Genomic DNA, 18802 nt, shown 5'->3' with positions numbered 1-18802 from the left:
ACATAAATTTAGATATATAATTTACTAATATCAACCTCACTAACTTTGCTAGAGCTCCAAAATTTGATTGGGCTAAGTGGGTTTCGAACAAATGGTTACCGAAGAAAATTTATATCTGTATGTGGAATGATACTTTTGAGTGCCTAAGTGTTGATGAAAAGGTGAGAAGGGTGGGAGTTTCACTTGTTTCGGCGTGTAATTGTTGTGAGATAAGGTAATCAGAAGATTTGGAGCATGTGTAAAATAAGGGAGACTTTACTTATGAGGTTTGGAGGAAGGTTTCAGTGGAGGTAGATGTTCCTTTCCTTAGGCAACAAAGATGGAAAGAGAGTCCAAATGTGGTTTAATAGGACTTCCAGGTTCTCTCAACTGGGTTCATTGATGGGTTTGATTCCTTGTTTAGTAGTTTGGAGGTTGTGGAGAAGAAGATGTGTGGCTAGAATGGGAGAAAAATTAGAGAGTAGTACTGATGTGTGGCTCTCCATTAAGTATTGGGTGGGGGTTTTGAGTGGGAACATAACAGAAATGGTTCAGTTAAAGGATGCTAATTTTCGGGTATTGCAGAATCTAGAAGTGCAAATTGTGAATAAAAGAATTAAAATTATGTAAAGTGTGAGATGGCTAAAACCGAGGTAAGGGAGGTTAAAACTAAATTTGGATGGGAGCTCTGGGGAACCTAGGGCCTGCGGGTGGTGGTGACATCCTTAGAAACCATACAGGTTATTTTGTGATTGATTTTTCAAAATATTTTGGTTCTTGTTCAAATAATGAAACCGAATTGAGAGCTGTGTTTGAGGGAATAAAGATTTGCAAACATTTGGACCATACCTGTATCGATATTGAATGTGATTCGAATATTGTAGTTAATTGGATAAGAGTTAGGAAGTGCTCTTTGTGAGATTTTTGGGAGCAACTTATTGGTTTATTGGAGGGAGTAAATTTTTCGATAAATCATTGGTATAGAAAAGAGAATAAAGTGGCAGATGTCTTGACTCGACAATGTACTATGGGGAGGAATAGTTTGTTTACAAATAGTAGTCAATTTCCTAGAGTTAGCGATAGTTTGTATAAATTGGAGAAGATGAGTATGACTTATACGAGGTATGTTTAGTTGATTTTCTTTTGGTTTTAACTTATGCTTTATTTTGTTTATCTTTTGTTTTGTTTTGTTGCGTGAGATTTGTTTTGTAGGTTCTGTTTTGTTTTGTTTGGACTTGTAACTCAGTTTTTGGCTAGATGTTGGTGTTGTTATTTGGGAGGTTTTTAACGTGTTATCTTTTGTTATCTCCTATTGATTGTCATGTAATCACGGTATTCCTCTACCAAAAGTGAGGAGTTATCAATAAATAAATGGAGGTGCCGCTCTTCTTTAAAAAAAAAAAAATCGCTAACTTTGTATTTTTTGCACTTTAAAAACATGGTATTGATAATTCATGTATAATTTTTTTTAAAAAATTTATTTTATAAATGAAAAAAAAAAAATTTTGCATGACAATAACATTTTTTTTACAAAAAAATTAAATTTATCCAATCTTCTGACACGTGGATAAATCTGACATAAATTGAAATATATATTGCACTAACCTAACAAATGGTAACAGTAATACAGTTAGAGAGAGAGAGAGAAAGAGAGGACCTTGAAGGCTCCAACCATCTGTTTCTTCGCCTTCCCGCTAACCAAATCGTTTCCTTCCCTCCGACTATAACTACAGTGAGGAAACTTAGTCAGGCTCCTCCTTCCATCTCTCTCTCTCTCTCTCGTCGTCTCCTATATATATTCTTTGGAGAATTACCAGTGAATGCAACGCATGATTCGTCAATAAATCGCGCTACCTACCTCTTGAGGTACAAGATCTTGGCATCAAAATTGATACTTTTGATTTTTTTTCTTTGTTTGGGAAGTTCAGTCTAGGTTCTCATACTTCAACTCTCTCCGTTTATTTGCTTTTCTGCTGCTTGTGTTGCTGCGTGTTTTAGTTTTTGGTGATGTGTGAACTGACTATGTGCTGAGATTTCGATTTCTTTTCAACATTCTAGTACGATTTTCCTCGGAATGTTGTTGTTGTGAGGAAATGGACAATCAAAAGTTCGAAATCATGGATACGGAGGGATATTGCTCATTCTCTGAAACCAGGATATAATACTAGCAGGGCCTGTTGTGAATATATGTGCCACTGCTCCGACTTTAGGAGTTTCAGCTTCCTTGATCTGTATTTTTTTTTTATTTCAATTTTTTATTTGGTTTTATTTAGTTTCGGCTACTGATTTGCAGTTGATTCATTTATTTTTTTTTTTAAAATGGTTTGAGATCCTGATTACTGTGACTTTATATAGTTTTGGAAATTCTGGTGTTTCCTGCGAAGTGAATAGGATTGTGTTAGTGCCAATCAAGTACGGATCTTTCAAGATGAAGGATTTTAGAAATGAATTTTTCGAAATTGTAGGATTTTTCTAATTTTAGTAAATGAAAAGATATTGTATAATTTGTTCTTATACGGAAAATTTTTTCAACTAATTTTGAAGTGTTGATTCCTTCCTCTTCCTCCTTATCTTGATGGTCCATTGAGAAATTTATTAACGTAGTTTTTGCCTCTATGAAGGGAAGTGAAAGAGCTTATTAAATTAAACTTTGATGCCTCTATCTCGTGGAGCTGCGATGGGGTTGCATTCTTTTTGTAATATCTTTGTTTGGAGATCATGTGCAACTATTTCGCTATGGATTTCTATATTAATCTTCCTCCAGAATGCTGGAGGAATACTCTCAACTTCCAACTATTTAATTGGACTTGGGAGCTACGACATTACAGGGCCAGCAGCTGATGTTAATATGATGGGATATGCGAATGCTGAACAGATTGCATCTGGTGTTCACTTTAGATTGCGAGCTCGCACATTTATTGTGGGTGTTCCACAGGGAAATCGGGTAGTATTTGTAAATCTCGATGCTTGCATGGCCTCTCAACTCGTGACCATTAAAGTGCTTGAGAGGTTGAAGGCAAGGTAGTTATTTATCTTAGAATTTTGTCAAGCTTTTGTTGTAATTGTCTTTTTATTTTTTATTTTTGGGTGAATAGATATGTGCAGCTTTAATACTATTAGACTTCCAAATTTAAAATCATCTGTTGATTTGGTAAGCAAAGATACTTTTGGTTCATCATTAACTTGCCTCCCAGTCATCTATCTGCAAAATAAGGAAGGAGCTGTTTTGAAAACTTGCATCTTGTAATTATATGCTAGGCTGCAGTTTGGCATTTTACAGATGATCCTTATGGATGAATCTGACATATCAGTGCCTTAAATGATAGCTTATTATTTGATTTTACTGATTTTTTCTCACCATTCTAGGCATCTTCCTAAGCTAATATCTTGATATTTCTTTCACAGGTATGGGGACTTGTACACTGAAAAGAATGTTGCTATTAGTGGTATTCATACCCATGCTGGACCTGGTGGTTATCTCCAATATGTTGTCTATATTGTGACATCTCTAGGATTTGTGCGCCAATCATTTGATGTTATTGTTGATGGCATTGAGAAAAGCATCATGCAAGCTCATGAAAATCTCCGACCAGGATCAATATTTGTGAATAAAGGTAAAAGAGAGAACTCTTTGTTCCCACCACTTTTATTTTCTAGTCCATTGGAAAAAATAGTAAAGGATGAGACCCAGGACCATGAGATGTAATGTTTGATTCTAACTTAGAGTGGGTATTTCTCTATACCTCCAGGATTAAGTTTTGCGGCCGTGTGGGTTCTTATTCCAGCTCCATCTGCTGGTTCTTGTTCCCTCCCCTAGCATGCCATCTTTCAATCCAAATAAAAAAGTATCTTGAACATTTTGTTGGCTTAAGGTGAAATCGTGCATGCATCCTGGATAACCACATGTTTTCTTTAGTTGCTCTTAGCAGTTTTTGCAGAAGAAAAAGATGAAGAAGCAAAAGGCAATTCTCCAAAGTTTATATAATTTTATTATCTTTTATAAAATGATAAGTAAACTATTATTTTTTTTTAAAAACAACTCAAGTTTGTAAACTGTGATATATTTTCAGCTGGATTCCCTAGAGATTTAATTCCTTGAGACTGGAATCCTGAATAAATTATTGAAAACTACCACGGTCTTCCTAGGTTGTGAATCTCACATTCCTCCTTGCTGTATGCCCGAGATCCTTCCCACTTGTTTCCTGCATCCTTTCTGTGACAAGAGGCTTGGCTCAAGGGTGAATGTGCTCCAGACTTAAACTTTTAGCTATATACTACATGCACACACATATATTCCTCTCTCTATCTCTCTGTCTCTCTCTCTCTCTCTCCAACATCTTCTTTAATTAGTGCAATTTAAAATCTACCTTCTGTTTGATCATTGATGTCTAGCTTTATTGAAATTATAGACAAGTTTTTTCTTTTGTTTATGGATTTGATCGTATTGACCTTTATATGGTTCATGGGTTTGCGATCATTATCTGATTTGAATTCTAATTCTTATTGACACATTATTAACACCTTTTCCCTTAAATATTTTTTCCTTTCGTGTTGTTGCACACAGTTCAAAATCTGTCACAATCTAGTGAGTATGACTTTTTTCAAATTTTTTCTATTATGATTTAATTATGTCATTTGCAAATGAGGTATTATGTCCTGTCTCGTGGATTACCTCTTGTATTAGAGCTCCTAATGCCTCTCCACATGAGGTTGTGTTGTTGCACCCGAATTATCTGTATGGAGCTAGTACAGATCTTCAGTCAGGCTTCAATCTATTTAATCTCCTGGTTTCATGTTCCCTTGTTGGAGAATGATACTATGGGTTGCCTGCAAAGATGTTCAAAGGACAAAACACAAACAACCTTTAACATGTTATGATTTTGCTGCATCTACACTCTATGTTCTAGGAGAGTTAGTATTAGATACAGATAATTGTGTTATTATTACTACTTCAGAGTACAATATTTCACCTTGCAGGGGAGCTCTTAAATGCTGGCATAAATCGCAGTCCTAGTGCTCACCTAAACAATCCTGCAGAAGAACGCAGCAGATACAAGTATGATGTTGATAAGGAAATGACTCTTCTAAAGTTTGCAGATGATGAATGGGGCCCTGTGGGTAGCTTTAACTGGTTTGCTACTCATGGAACTTCTATGAGTCGCACAAACTCATTGATAAGTGGGGACAATAAAGGAGCTGCTGCTCGATTTATGGAAGACTGGTTTGAGCAGAATAATGTTGGAAGCTCATATTTGGATGAGGCTGGATCTGATCGAGTGCCTCGAAGAGTCTCAAATATTATTCCTGATGTTTATGAAAACTGTAAGTTAGTTGTTCTCCCTATTTGATTATGAAATTTATTAAAAAATGGTTATTCACTTTTAATTCAACCTTGAGCTGCACTTTCTTGTCTGTTAAAGAAATAAAATTTGTATTGCCACCATTATACCATATGTGGCTTTGGTGCTGACAGGGCAAGACAGTGGCAGGGATACAAAATTTGTGTTGAGATAAGTAATACTGGGACCTGAATATTATGTAAAAATTATAATCATCTTTGTATTAATTTTAACATTTGAAGGGAATATAAAGGAATTGAATATTAGGGAATTTATAATATTCAATTATTTTTGCACTATTACTTTTGTAGTTTTCTCATTATGTTTTGGGGCTTGGGGAATCGCATAGGCCTGGACTTAATTAGGTCCATTATTATTCTCATTACAGATAGCAGTGTTCATACTTGTTGAAGCATCACATCACATATTATGCATGCCATTTGGTTGTCTCTTGTCACTCTGAGCACAGACAACCAATAAGTTCAAAATATCATTTAGTAAGGGAAAAAAAATAGACAGTTTAAAGAAAAGGACACTGTTTAGTGGATCTGAATCTTATAGTTGTCCTACTAACTCATGTGTACTGGTGGCTTCCCCATTGAATACACTGATTTATAGTGAATCTGCATGTGCTTTGTCGCACTTTGTTACTTGGGTTCTTTGACAGACACATGTTTAGCAGTTCATTTGTTACTTTCTTCCAAATCTCATAACTTGGGATTGGGATATGGCTAGGAATGTCTGAATACTTCGTATGAGAATAGGACACCTAATTTGTCCTAGTAATAAATGTGCGAGTTATGTGTGAAGAACATATTTTCAGTCTATTAAAAATGTAAACTTTTGGTACCAAGATTATTTCTTTATAGAATTAAGGAGGTGATGGGGCACGTGTATAATCCTGATGGCAACCCTCCTGTCCTGTTGAGTCTCAAAAATTTTATAGGGATTTAAGGAATTGTACTTGTTCGGTATGGCAGTAAGGTCTAAACTAACCTTGATCATTTGTTTGAATAATTAAAAAGGTAAAAGGAAGAACTTTTCCATGTTTGACTTTTTGGTTGTATACTGATGCAGATCATGAGTTGCTTGAGCTTGCTGCCTCCTTCCAGTCTTCTCCTGGCAGACCAGCAACCAGGCTTTTGAGTGTTGCAAAAAGGGTTCGGAGCTCTTTCAGGCAGGCTGATAGGCCTGGCTTTGTATCGGCATTTTGTCAAACAAACTGCGGTGATGTTAGCCCAAATGTACTTGGTACATTCTGCATAGACACTGGCCTACCTTGCGATTTCAATCACAGTACATGTGGTGGGAAAAATGAGCTGTGCTATGGCCGAGGACCAGGGTATATATTGCATTTCCTGCTAATATTTTTTCTGGATTATAATATACATTATACAATACACTGGAGTATTGAATTGCACCTTCTGATTTCTTGGCAGTTATCCAGATGAATTTGAGAGTACACGAATTATTGGAGAGAGACAATTCAAAAAAGCTCTGGATCTTTTCAACAAAGCATCTGAACAATTGAAGGGGAACGTTGATTCTCGTCACACTTACTTGGACTTCTCCAACCTTGAGGTGACAGTTCCTAAACAGGGAGGAGGTTATCAGACTGTACATACATGTCCAGCTGCAATGGGATTTGCATTTGCTGCTGGAACAACAGATGGACCTGGAGCTTTTGATTTTACGCAAGGAGATGTCAAGGTAAAAGGGAATTGACAATACTCATTGGAGGCTATCTTAAGCTATGCTTTCATAGTATACATTTGCCACCTCTTCTGCATTGTAATTATTTTTTGTGTTCTGTATCAGGGAAATCCATTTTGGAGGTTGGTGCGCAACTTACTCAAAACACCAGGCAAGGAGCAGATTGATTGTCAAAAACCGAAGCCCATCCTTCTTGATACTGGTGAAATGAAGAAACCATATGACTGGGCGGTAAGCTATAATTTTGTTTGCAATAATTGGTTCAGCCAGAATATTGTAATATATTCCCGATATTTGTGACAGGAAAAATGTAATTACTGTGTTTTGAAAGACAAAATTATATGTAAAAGAAATTATATTAACACGTTTGATAATTTCTGCAGCCTTCTGTACTTCCAATACAGATTCTTCGAATAGGGCAGCTAGTCATTCTCAGTGTACCTGGAGGTAGTAGATTGCTTTATTTTTTTCTTTCCCCATATCCTGTGAGGTTATTACTGCTGTATGAGTGATTTGCATGTCTTCTTAACTGATTGATTTCTTTATCTGAATTATGTAAATTGGTAAATACTTTGTTGCCAAATTTTTGGTTCTGTAGCATGCTAGGTACATAATTTAAAATAATTTAATGGGAATGAAGTGTTTTATGGTCTTGCTGAAAGGGCATGACCCTGGCATTGCGGGGAAGGGTTGAGCCAGCCCCTAGATCTGGGTATTTTATGCAGCACAGAATGGGTTGCATTTGTACTGGCCTCAATTGAACAGCTCACACATTTTTTCCATGTGACATAATGGAATATACTAATCACTAAATGGGCCACTGCCTGATGCAATAACGAAAAAAAAAGGGGAAAAAAAAGGGAAGTGCTGACAAGCACAGATGTGTTTAGTCTCAATATTGGTACTTCCTGCAACACTCCAAAAGGATGGGAGGGGGGTTGGACCCATATATAGTTGGGCCATCAGTTCAATGCCTTTTGGCTTAATCCATACCCTTGTATATGCTACTACTTATTCTTCTGAAATCCATTTTTAATAGTAATTTTGTTGCATTTTCTTATAAAAATAGTAAGTGTTGCAAATTGCAATTTTATTTCTCAGTTGTTAGGATTTGATCTTTCTCTACCCCTTCTACCCTTTTCTTTAACACTCTGCTTGCAATCAGCTTATAGATAGGATTAAGGTTTATTTTTCAGTTCAGTTGGAAGCAAGGAACTTTTGAAACTTCTTGACAATCATAAACTGTCATTCAAAAATTTAACACATCTTGGTTAGATTTTAGATTGAAAATTTAATGTAATTATTTGATCACCTTCTTATTAAGATAAAGAGGCCTATGTTGAAGCACACCCAAGAACCGTATTTTTGGTGTTCATTCTTTACTTTCCTTCTGGAATGTAGAGTTCTATGTAATTGGTCTGTAGGAAGTATTAGCGTGGTCATTACTCGTGAGAAGTCAAACAAGCTTAGAAGTTAGCTTCTGGATGAACCTTAAAAATGTATTTATATTTGGTTTTAGCTATTATGTTTCTATGTCTCTATCATTTTTCTAATTATGATTGTTCTGCACAGAATTCACAACAATGGCTGGAAGGCGTTTACGTGAGGCTGTGAAGACAGTTCTTACTAGTGGAGGCAGCAGAGATTTCAACAATGTTCATGTTGTCATAGCTGGCTTGACAAATACGTATTCACAATATGTGACTACCTTTGAGGAATACCAGGTGCAACGATACGAGGTCAGTATAAAGTAATGTTTGATAGTGTGGAGGTTATAAACCAAGGAATTAGGTAGCCTACTCCACATAGCCTTGGGAAGTCTTTGACAGGAGTATACCTTTTCTTTTTCTTTGTGTAGCCAAGAAACCAAAAGAATAAAATAAAGAGCAATGAATGTACTAATTGCAACTTTGGATTATTTAACAAAGTCCGGCAACCAACGGTCTGATAGCACAGAAGTTCACTGCTTCACCCAAAAGCTTAACATATTGTGTTTGTTGGCCGTATGTCAAAACCGTAACTTTTCTGAAGCCACAAGTCTACATTTGTCTTTCATAGCTGGATTTTTAAAATTGATGTAGCAGAACTACAGTAAATACAACTTAAGGTGTCATCTTTTTAGGTCCCAAATTCACGTCGTTTCTTTCTTATAATTGTTCCGGGTGAGATCTTGTTTTAGTGAAGCAATCATTAGCACAAGATGGAATAGCTATTTATGATGGTCATACCCTTTTGTTTAGGACTGTTGTAATATTACGACCATTGCTTTTAACTGTATTCTTTTTCTGCGTTTTCTGGTTTCAGGGTGCCTCAACTCTTTTTGGTCCACATACGCTGAGTGCCTACATTCAGGAGTTTAAGAAGCTCGCAACAGCTCTTATCAATGGCCAAACCATCGAGCGCAGCCTGCAACCACCAGACCTTCTGGACAAGCAAATAAGCTTTCTCACACCCGTTGTTATAGACATGACTCCACCCGGTGTACATTTTGGAGACTTAAGTTCCGATGTCCCTAAGAACTCCACTTTTAGCAAAGGTGACACAGTGACAGTAACTTTCTGGTCAGCTTGCCCCAGGAATGACCTCATGACTGAAGGTACGTTTTCTCTTGTGGAGATCCTCCATGGGAAGGATTCTTGGGTACCAGCTTATGACGACGACGACTTCTGCCTCCGGTTCAAGTGGTCGAGGCCAACAATACTCAGTTCTCGAAGCCAAGCAACCATAGAATGGAGAATTCCAACATCTGCAGCCGATGGGGTGTATAGAATAAAGCATTTTGGGGCCGCGAAGGGTCTTGTGGGGACAGTACACCATTTCACAGGTTCATCCAGCGCATTTGTCGTGATATAAGAGAGTTCATAATGCTTGTGTACTGTGGTTGGAAGTCTTTGGGCTATCTTCTTATCCTTATGTTCTGTGCATTACATAGTAATCATATCCATGTTGAGCAAATACTTGGCGTAGAAATCTTAAATTCCTTTATTCATATCATTATGTTCATGTTGTATTTTATGAGTTTAAGCCAATAACTGAGGCTTCTTTGGTTGATTCTCTAGGATGTGTGCAAAACAATAATGGTAAGGTTTGATTGTTGAATAGATTGAGCTGAAAATAAGATGGTTATTGTAAAAGAAAATATCAGCAACAAGGAACCATGGAATGCTAGCCTTGGTGAAACAAATATTTTCTTGGTGAGTTTGATAGTTGTTAAAAGGAAAAAAAAGTTGCCTCTAACGCTGCATTTGGGAGCATGAATTTTGGATTTGAATTTGGGTAGATTTGAACAAATTTCAATATAATTTTATATTATATATATATTTTTTAATAATTGCATTAACATTGAAGATGTGACTCCTTGTGTTTGGAGAAACCTTGAATTTGGATTTGGATTCGGATTCGGATTGGATTTAGATAAAATGTATTATAAAATTGTTTTAAAATTTATTCATATTTATTTAAATACAAATCTAAAGTTTGAAATTTATACTCTTAAACGTAACAAAAATGTATTTTGTCAAATGTTTTTAATATGCATGCATTGCATGATGGATGTGAAGAAGCAGGTCATTATCTCAACAATAATGAGACAACCATTTTCAGTCTTCTATTATGTTTAATATATTTAAGTTAATATTGTATTGAATTTAAGGAAAGAATAGGAAATTCAACCTTTTTTCTGAAAGTAAATAGAAAAATATTAGAAGTGTTTTCTCTTGCTTCGGCTTGTGAAAATATATACTCTTGACTTTTACATTCATCGAAATCGCGATGTCTAAGGACACAAACTAATAGGTCGTTGAATCAAGTGGTTGGTGAAGGGACTTGCGGAATAGCCCTAAGATTCAGCCATAGTGCATATGGATAACAAAAAAATTCATTTGATCATGCAAACTCTAATTACGTGATTAGAATTGTACCTGCGAGATCTGTTTGGTTTGATCCTGAATCTGCAAGTACGAAAACGAACTCTTTAAGACGACCAGGAATCTTCTACTATATTCCTTGAACATACCTTACTCCTGAGAGAGTGGGCTCGTAGGTGGCTGCTAGGATTTTCTTCTCTTACGAAAACGTCTTCTATAGGACTTCGCTCGTCTAACCTTAACTGCTGAGTGGAGTGCATGTATATAGGTTACAGCAAGGACCTCTGGGCAAATATGATTAGGGCTTCCCATGTAATTAAGAATTCCTAATCCGACCTAGATTCATCCTTAATTATGTTAATTATAATTCATACCACTAAAAAATTATAATTGCACTCCATGTCATATTCGAAATTAAATTTAGAGCTCCTGTTATTAAATGCTTATTTATCTCTCCACGCAAATATTACAATTACTCGTCTATTAAATTAAATTATTGACAATCTAATTAATTGACATATTAATTCCCTGAGACCTTCCACTTAACTTATTTGATATGCTGGATTCAAAATTCACCTGCAGGGTTTGACACAATCAAAACTTATAAGCTTCCTCAAGGGGTATCATCAATCTCGATACCGGCATGTGGATTCCATCAATAATTAATGTTCACCATACACATAACGTCATCACCCAACTCACTAAGTTTATTGACCCATAAAAAATCTCACTCTTCTATGAATCAAAGTAATAAACACTATATGCATGTGTCTGATAATCATATAAGGATTAAGAGCATAAGCACTCATAAGAACCATGAGATATTAATTGTTTTATATAGTCAATATAAAACAATTACCCCAAGACGGTCATGTTCAATACACACAAAGTGTACTAGCACAAGGAGTTGGAACTGTACCATTCCTAATAGTCAATACAAACCTATTAAAACCTTGTGCTACAGTCCTACTAATGGTGTGTCCAATTTCATTTAAAATTATGAACAATAAACTTATATTCTATAAGAACTGATGATCTAATCTCTTGTATATCAGTCATACTCTACACACTAGATCACCTACTATATAGAATAAAAGACACATGCATAATCATTAAATAAATAATGTCAGACAAATATTGCTCACAAAAATTTTCATTAAAATGGAATAACTGAAGTTATTAATAAATATTAAAACCGATTACATAAAGCATGTCTTTTAATATACATCCCTAACAATTGGATCATAGTCTCTTACCACAAAAATAATTGCATGCACAACAACACTAACTATGAGAAATTTATCTTGCGGTAATAAAAATGTATTATTCTAAGGTATATCAAGGTTCTGTTTTCGGTTGCTCCAAAAAAAAAAGGGCTAAATGCCTTAATCCTTCTTATAGATTTTACTTCATATTCTCATTATAATTTTTTTTTTGTCTCACAATCATCAAATTCAACCAAAATTATACAACTTTTAAAAGCACAAAGCCTTTTTATTGGTAGTCTATTGTGACAAAATTTGTAATTCCTATTTTACCCTTAATATTTAAGAGGTGTTCAATTTTAATTACAAATACATCCATCCTTGATTACCCTTTCCTCTACTCCAAACAATTGTTTTCCCAACCTTACCATTTCTTGTCATTTCCTCTTCTCTAAATGATTCTTCTCCCAACCTTTGCATCTCCTCACATCTTATTTATTGCCCTCTCTCTCTCTCTCTCTCTATATATATATATATATATATATATATATATATATATATAAATAAAAATAATAATAATCCAAGAAAATGGTCTAATGCTCATCATGAGAAGTAGAGCCTGAATGTTTGAAGAAACTAAATTAGGCACCACTGTAAGCGGACTGTTGAAGAAAGGAGGTTGTAGTAATAATTTCACCTACTTCACCCAACTGTCGCTCTCGAAATGAGCTGGGTTTAAGAATAGACCTCTTAGCGTATAGGGTCTTAATTTTAAAGACTTACATGAACCTATTGGCAACACTAACACTTAAATTTCAATGAGATGATCATCATACATATGATGATGATGATCATAATGCTCTAAAAAAATACATGTTCCTAATTAGATGATAATGTGGAATGTGGATTTTAAGATATTTGAAAGATCTCTTCCACCCCCCCCCCTCTCTCTCTCTCCCCATATATATATATATGTGTGTGTGTGTGTGTGTAAATCAAAACTACTAATATAGAAAACATTTATCATTTTTTTTTATGACTTAAATGAAATAGGTGTGGTTAAAAAATGTTAAAGGGTTAGATTTCACAACTATTAATATAGTTTTGTTGCCCTTGTAAAAATTATTAAAAAGTTTGACCAAACTCATTTTAGTTGTCATGGACTTTTAAAGGGTATTTAATTAAAATTAAAAATAAATTATTAATTCCTACGCTAATATGGTGGTATCTTGTTTAATTTTTATTTTAGTAATATACTATTTCCTTAAATTAATATCGAGGCGGATCCATCAAAAGTTCGATGCGTAATTAAACTGTTTCAAATTCAAATTAGTAATTTAGGTTATACAAATTTATACACGTGCAACACATGTGCACTGAATAGTGCTTATAAAAATTATGAAAAATTGTTACATTTTATAAACAAAACATGATTATCACTTAGGTAGATACAAACATTATTTTAATACTCGTGATTCATAAATTTTAAATCTTATATGAAAAGATCATTGTTTCTAAATTTTTTTTTTGTGCATTTATAAAAGTGTGCGAGATTCAAAAATTATTTTTATTTTCCCTTAATTACATGTAGCTATCCAAAAAATAAAAGTAAAAATCATAATATGAATTTTTCAATAAAAAATATATAAAATAATGTTAAATTTTTGTTTCATGCTTCAAATTCACATATTCAAATTTTAGTACCCTGCTCCATCCAAAGAACGACGTCGTTCTCCCCAAGAGCTGCCTTCCTGCCGACTGCGCTGAGAGTTATTTTGGTGGTTTATTAGTTCTGAGTTTCAGCTCAAGTGAAGAGAAATCCGTAGAACGAATTCTATTCGTTTTCTTTTGCAGTCGTCAGAGAAGAAGAAGCAGTAGTAATCATCAGGAAAATAAAAATAGAAAATGTCCGTGCAAGAATATCTGGACAAGCACATGCTCTCTCGGAAAATCGAAGATGCCGTCAATGCTGCCGTCCGGGCCAAGAGCCCCGACCCCGTTCTCTTCATCGTATGCTGTTTTCTTCCACTTTTTCTCTCTTTAGTTTCCTTCACTTTCTTCGGTTCCAAACATGATTTTGATATGCCCAAATTGTTTTTTTTTTCTTTAATTTTTTTTGGGATCTTTTTTCTTCGAATCGATTCAGGCTAATCACATGAGGAAAGCGGTACCTTCGGTGATCACGAAGGTAAAAGGTAGGCAGATTCTCGATAGCAGGGGAATTCCCACCGTTGAAGTGGACTTGTACACCAATAAGGGCATGTTCCGTGCTTCTGCGCCTAGCGGTGCTTCTACTGGAATGTGAGATTTCTTTCTGTTCCCAAATTTTTCATTTGCGCCAATATTAATGTGTTCTATGTTATAGCTGGGTGCTGCTTTCTGGATTATAGGTAGATATTTGATAATTCTGTTTGTCATAACTGATATTTTTTGCATTTGTTATTCTATTCATCAAAATCAATTTCGTACTGAAACTTCATCAACCTTGATTGGTACATTTATCTTCTGATTCTGGATTGCTAGAAATGAGGAACTAGTGGACATGCACACCGCATATAGCTTTGTTTACTACTCTTTGGAATCTACCGAAGAGATAAAGAAGCAAGAAAATTTATCACTCTAAAGATATAGATAATTCACCACTTTAGAGATACAAAGTTTAAAATATGCCATTCACCACTCACAAAGGAGAGATGGAACGAAGAAAAACAAGATAAATGCCAAAGTCTCCAATTTCCATTCACAATCACTCTCTATTATGTTAAAACATGTTTTCAAATGCTTCTGTAGAATTGGAACAGCCCTCCAAGCATAGGAAAATGCTACTTAGCCCTCCAAACATAGGAAAATGCTACTTCATGTTTTCGAGATAAGAAAAATTGACTTTGAAAAAATAAAGACCCAAAATAAGAGCTTAACACAATTTCTTACGCCAGGAATACAAACAAACACTTAAAAAGCTTACACTGGGGGACTGCACACTAAAAATTCAAACAACCATAACTTCTAGCAGATAACTCCAATTAATATGTAACCGAATCCAAAAACACTTTTTCAACTTTAGTTCCATACATGGTGTACATGATGTGCATATTTTCAACCTCTAGAACCTTTTCGAAAATGGGCTCAAAATTGGGCCTAAACCTGATGGTCCACAACTTCAAGAACTGATTTTGTTTGCAGCTGCCCAAATTCACTCGAACTATTTGAGCTCACTCGTGTCATGTTCCCTCGATTGAAGTGGACTCATCCTTGAGTCATATGTGCTATCATCACCATAATAAGGAGATAAATCAACAACATTGGAAGTGTTTGAAACATCATAATCAGCTGGAAATTCAATTTTGTAAGCATTTTCACCAATCTGCTGGAGAATTTTAAATGGACCGTCAGCCCTTGGCTTGATTTTTCCAAATTTTCTATGAGAGAATCTTCCTTTTCCAAGGTGAACCCGAATTAGATCACCTCCTTTGAATTCAACAAATTTTCGATGCTTGTTGGCTTGACCATGATACTTCTCATTTTGCTTTGCAAGCTTCTCATGAATCTGTTCATGCAGCTTCTGAATTTGCTTAGCCCTTCCTTTTGCTTCTCCACTAAAATTATTAATAGTTAGAAGAAGAACCCGATCCGATGGACTCAGTGGATTCTGGCCATAAACAACTTGAGAAGGACTAGAACCAATACTTTGGTTGGTTGAATGATTATAAGCAAATTTAACTTGTGCCAAAACAAGATCCCAATCCTTAATATTATCTGTAGCCAAACTTCTCAAAAGATTTCCCAAACTCTTGTTTACAACCTTTGTATGTCCATTAGTTTGGGGATGGCAAGTGGTGTTGAATTGAAGATGAGTTTTGAGCTTTATGCATGGTGTGCTCCAAAAGTGACTTGTAAACTTGGAATCTCGATTTGAAGTGATTGTTTTTGGAAGCCATGAAGTTTGACAATCTCTCTAAAGTATGGATCAATTACATTAGTAGCATTTAAAATCTTGCTACATGGAACAAAATGCAATTGTGGCCATAAATAGCTTGAGAAGGACTACAACTAATACTTTGGTCGGTTGAACGATTATAAGCAAATCCAACTTGTGGCAAAACAAGATCCCAGTCCTTAATGTTATCTGTAACCAAACTTCTCAAAATATTTTTCGAACTCTTGTTTACAACCTTTGTATGTTCATCTATTTGGGAATGACAAGTGGTGTTGAATTGAAGATGAGTTCTAAGCTTTATGCATGGTGTGCGCCAAAAGTGATTCATAAACTTGGAATCTTTGTTGAAGTGATTGTTTTTGGAATACCATGAAGTTTGACAATCTCTCTAAAGTACAGATCATTTACATTAGTAGCATTTAGAATCTTGCTACATGGAACAAAATGCAATTCTGGCCATAGGCAGCGTGAGAAGGACTACAACTAATACTTTGGTTGGTTGAATGATTATAAGCAAATTCAACTTGTGGCAAAACATGATCGCAGTCCTTAATATTATCCATTACCAAACTTCTCAAAAGATTTCCCAAACTCTTGTTTACAACCTTTGACTTGAAAAACAAAGTTTGAGAAGAATATTTGTTTGTACTTTTTTACTCAATGAATTCGTACAGTACATATAGAGATGGGTTAGAGGTATAGATCCTATAATCAAGCTATTGTTCCTACAATCAAGCTACGCATATAATAAATCTGTCCACACCTATTGGACAGCTACATTGTCTCTAGAATAGGAAAGAATCCCAAAGTTAATTACAAGGATGGTTGACTATCAACCCAATATTTCAACACTCCCCCTCAAGTTGGTGCATAGATGTCACACATGCCTAACTTGCCCAAAAACTTTGAGAACACTTGATTTGAAACTGCTTTGGTGAGGATATCGGTTAGCTGATCCTTTGATCGAATGTTAGGCAATTCCACAATTCGCTCATCCAACTTCTCCTTAATGAGAAATCTGTCTACCTCTACATGCTTTGTACAATCATGTTGAACCGGATTATGGGCAATATCACATGCTGCTTTATTGTCACAATATAGTCGAATTGGTTGCCTAGGCGGATAGCCCAAATGCCTCAAGAGAAGCTTTAGCCATAACACTTCACAAACTCCAAGTGCCATACCTCTAAATTCAGCTTTTGCACTTAATCGTGCAACAAAATTTTGTTTTTTGCTTCTCCATGCAACGAGATTACCACCTACAAAGGTGAAATATCCTGAAGTAGATCACCTATCGTCTACTGCTCCAACCTAGTCAGCATCAGTATATGCTTCCACGCTTTGACAATCTATATTTTTAGTGAACAAAATTCCCTTTCTAGGAGCCGAATTTAGATATCTCAAAATACGTATAACAACATTCATATGTTGTTCTTCAAGATCATGCATAAGTTGGCTGACAATACTCAATGCATAGGCAAGGTCAGGCCTTGTGTGTGCTAAGTATAACAATCTTCCTACAAGTCTCTGGTATCTCCCTTTATCAATTGGTACCTGATTAGACTCAACACATAATTTCAAACCTTCTTCCACTAGTGTATCAGTTGGTTGCCATGTTGACATACCAGTTTCTTGTAACAAATCTAAGGCATATTTCCTTTGAGAGAGAAAGATCCCTTTATCAGATCGAGACACTTCAATTCCAAGAAACAATTTCAAGGGACCGAGGTCTTTCATTTCGGATTCTCTGAACAAGTAACTTTGTAGTGTTTTCCTTTCTTCAGGATCATTTCTTGTGACTACCATGTCATCTACGTATACGATAAGTGCAGTGATTTTATCTTGTTGTTTCTTCAAGAATAAAGTGTGGTCTGAATTGCTTTGATGGTAGCCAAAGGTTATCATAGCCTTTGTGAACCTTCCAAATCATGCTCTTGGAGATTGTTTCAACCCATACAATGATTTATTTAACCTGCGTACCTTCTGACTATGTATTTCTGGTATCATGCTACCTGGTGGGAGATCCATGTAGACTTCTTTGGACAACTCACCATGTAGAAAGGCTTCACATCAAATTGTTGTAATAGCCAATTCAAGTTTGCAACTAGAGACACCAATACTTGAACTGTGTTGATTTTAGCTACAGGTGCAAAAGTATCTGTATGATTGATCCCATAGGTTTGGGTGTATCCTTTTGCAACCAATCTTGCTTTAAAGCGTTCAATTGTACCATCTGCTTTGTACTTCATAGTAAATATCCACCGGCATCCAATTGGTTTCTTTCCTGGTGGACAATCAACAAGTTCCCAAGTTTTATTCTTCTGCAAGGATTTTATTTCCTCATTCATAGCAGCTTTCCACCTTGGGTCAGCTAAGGCTTCCTGCACACTATTAGGAATAGATACAGTAGATAATTGATTTACAAATGACTGATTTGATTCTGACAAATGATGGTTAGATACATAGTGACTTATAGGATATTTAACTTTACTAGAAGGATCGGGTTCATATGTGGGTTTAGGAATACCTTTGGTGTGACGTTGTGGTAGTTGTTTTCTAACTAGTTTAGGAACATCCTCACCAAGCGATTGGTTTGGTGTATTAGTTGCCTGTGGTGCAAGGGACTCAGACGAAGGTGGAGCCACAACTTCAGTTTCTGGGTGTGCATCACTACTTTGGTCCAAAGTTATACCACTCAAATCCAATTCACCCACTTCTTCATTGGTTGACCCAAGTTGTGAGTGTTAATCACCACTAGCATCC

The 18802-nt window shown here is 35.6% G+C and overlaps 2 protein-coding genes across 2 annotated transcripts in view; both read left to right on the top strand.

The window, feature by feature from the left end:
* Positions 1-1596: 1596 nt before the first annotated feature.
* Positions 1597-10170, top strand: LOC131149030 (neutral ceramidase 1-like). The gene is made up of 10 exons (XM_058099068.1): positions 1597-1845; positions 2601-3000; positions 3385-3593; positions 4957-5301; positions 6396-6660; positions 6758-7028; positions 7137-7262; positions 7415-7478; positions 8604-8770; positions 9336-10170. The coding sequence occupies exons 2-10, from the start codon at positions 2633-2635 to the stop codon at positions 9882-9884; spliced, it is 2364 nt and encodes a 787-aa protein (XP_057955051.1). The 5' UTR covers positions 1597-1845; positions 2601-2632; the 3' UTR covers positions 9885-10170.
* Positions 10171-13809: 3639 nt separating this feature from the next.
* The window catches only part of LOC131149360 (cytosolic enolase 3), a 36876-nt gene continuing 31883 nt past the window's right edge, over positions 13810-18802 (top strand). Inside the window, exons 1-2 of the mRNA XM_058099748.1 lie at positions 13810-14112; positions 14249-14403. Of these exons, the coding sequence (XP_057955731.1) occupies positions 14008-14112; positions 14249-14403 (260 nt within the window). The 5' untranslated portion in view covers positions 13810-14007. The remainder of the gene's footprint in view (positions 14113-14248; positions 14404-18802) is intronic.

Source organism: Malania oleifera, chromosome 2 (assembly GCF_029873635.1).
Source record: "Malania oleifera isolate guangnan ecotype guangnan chromosome 2, ASM2987363v1, whole genome shotgun sequence".
Classification (NCBI taxonomy): Eukaryota; Viridiplantae; Streptophyta; class Magnoliopsida; order Santalales; family Ximeniaceae; genus Malania; species Malania oleifera.
The sequence above is the reverse complement of the archived record's forward strand: the minus strand, read 5'-3'. Positions and strand labels throughout refer to the sequence as shown.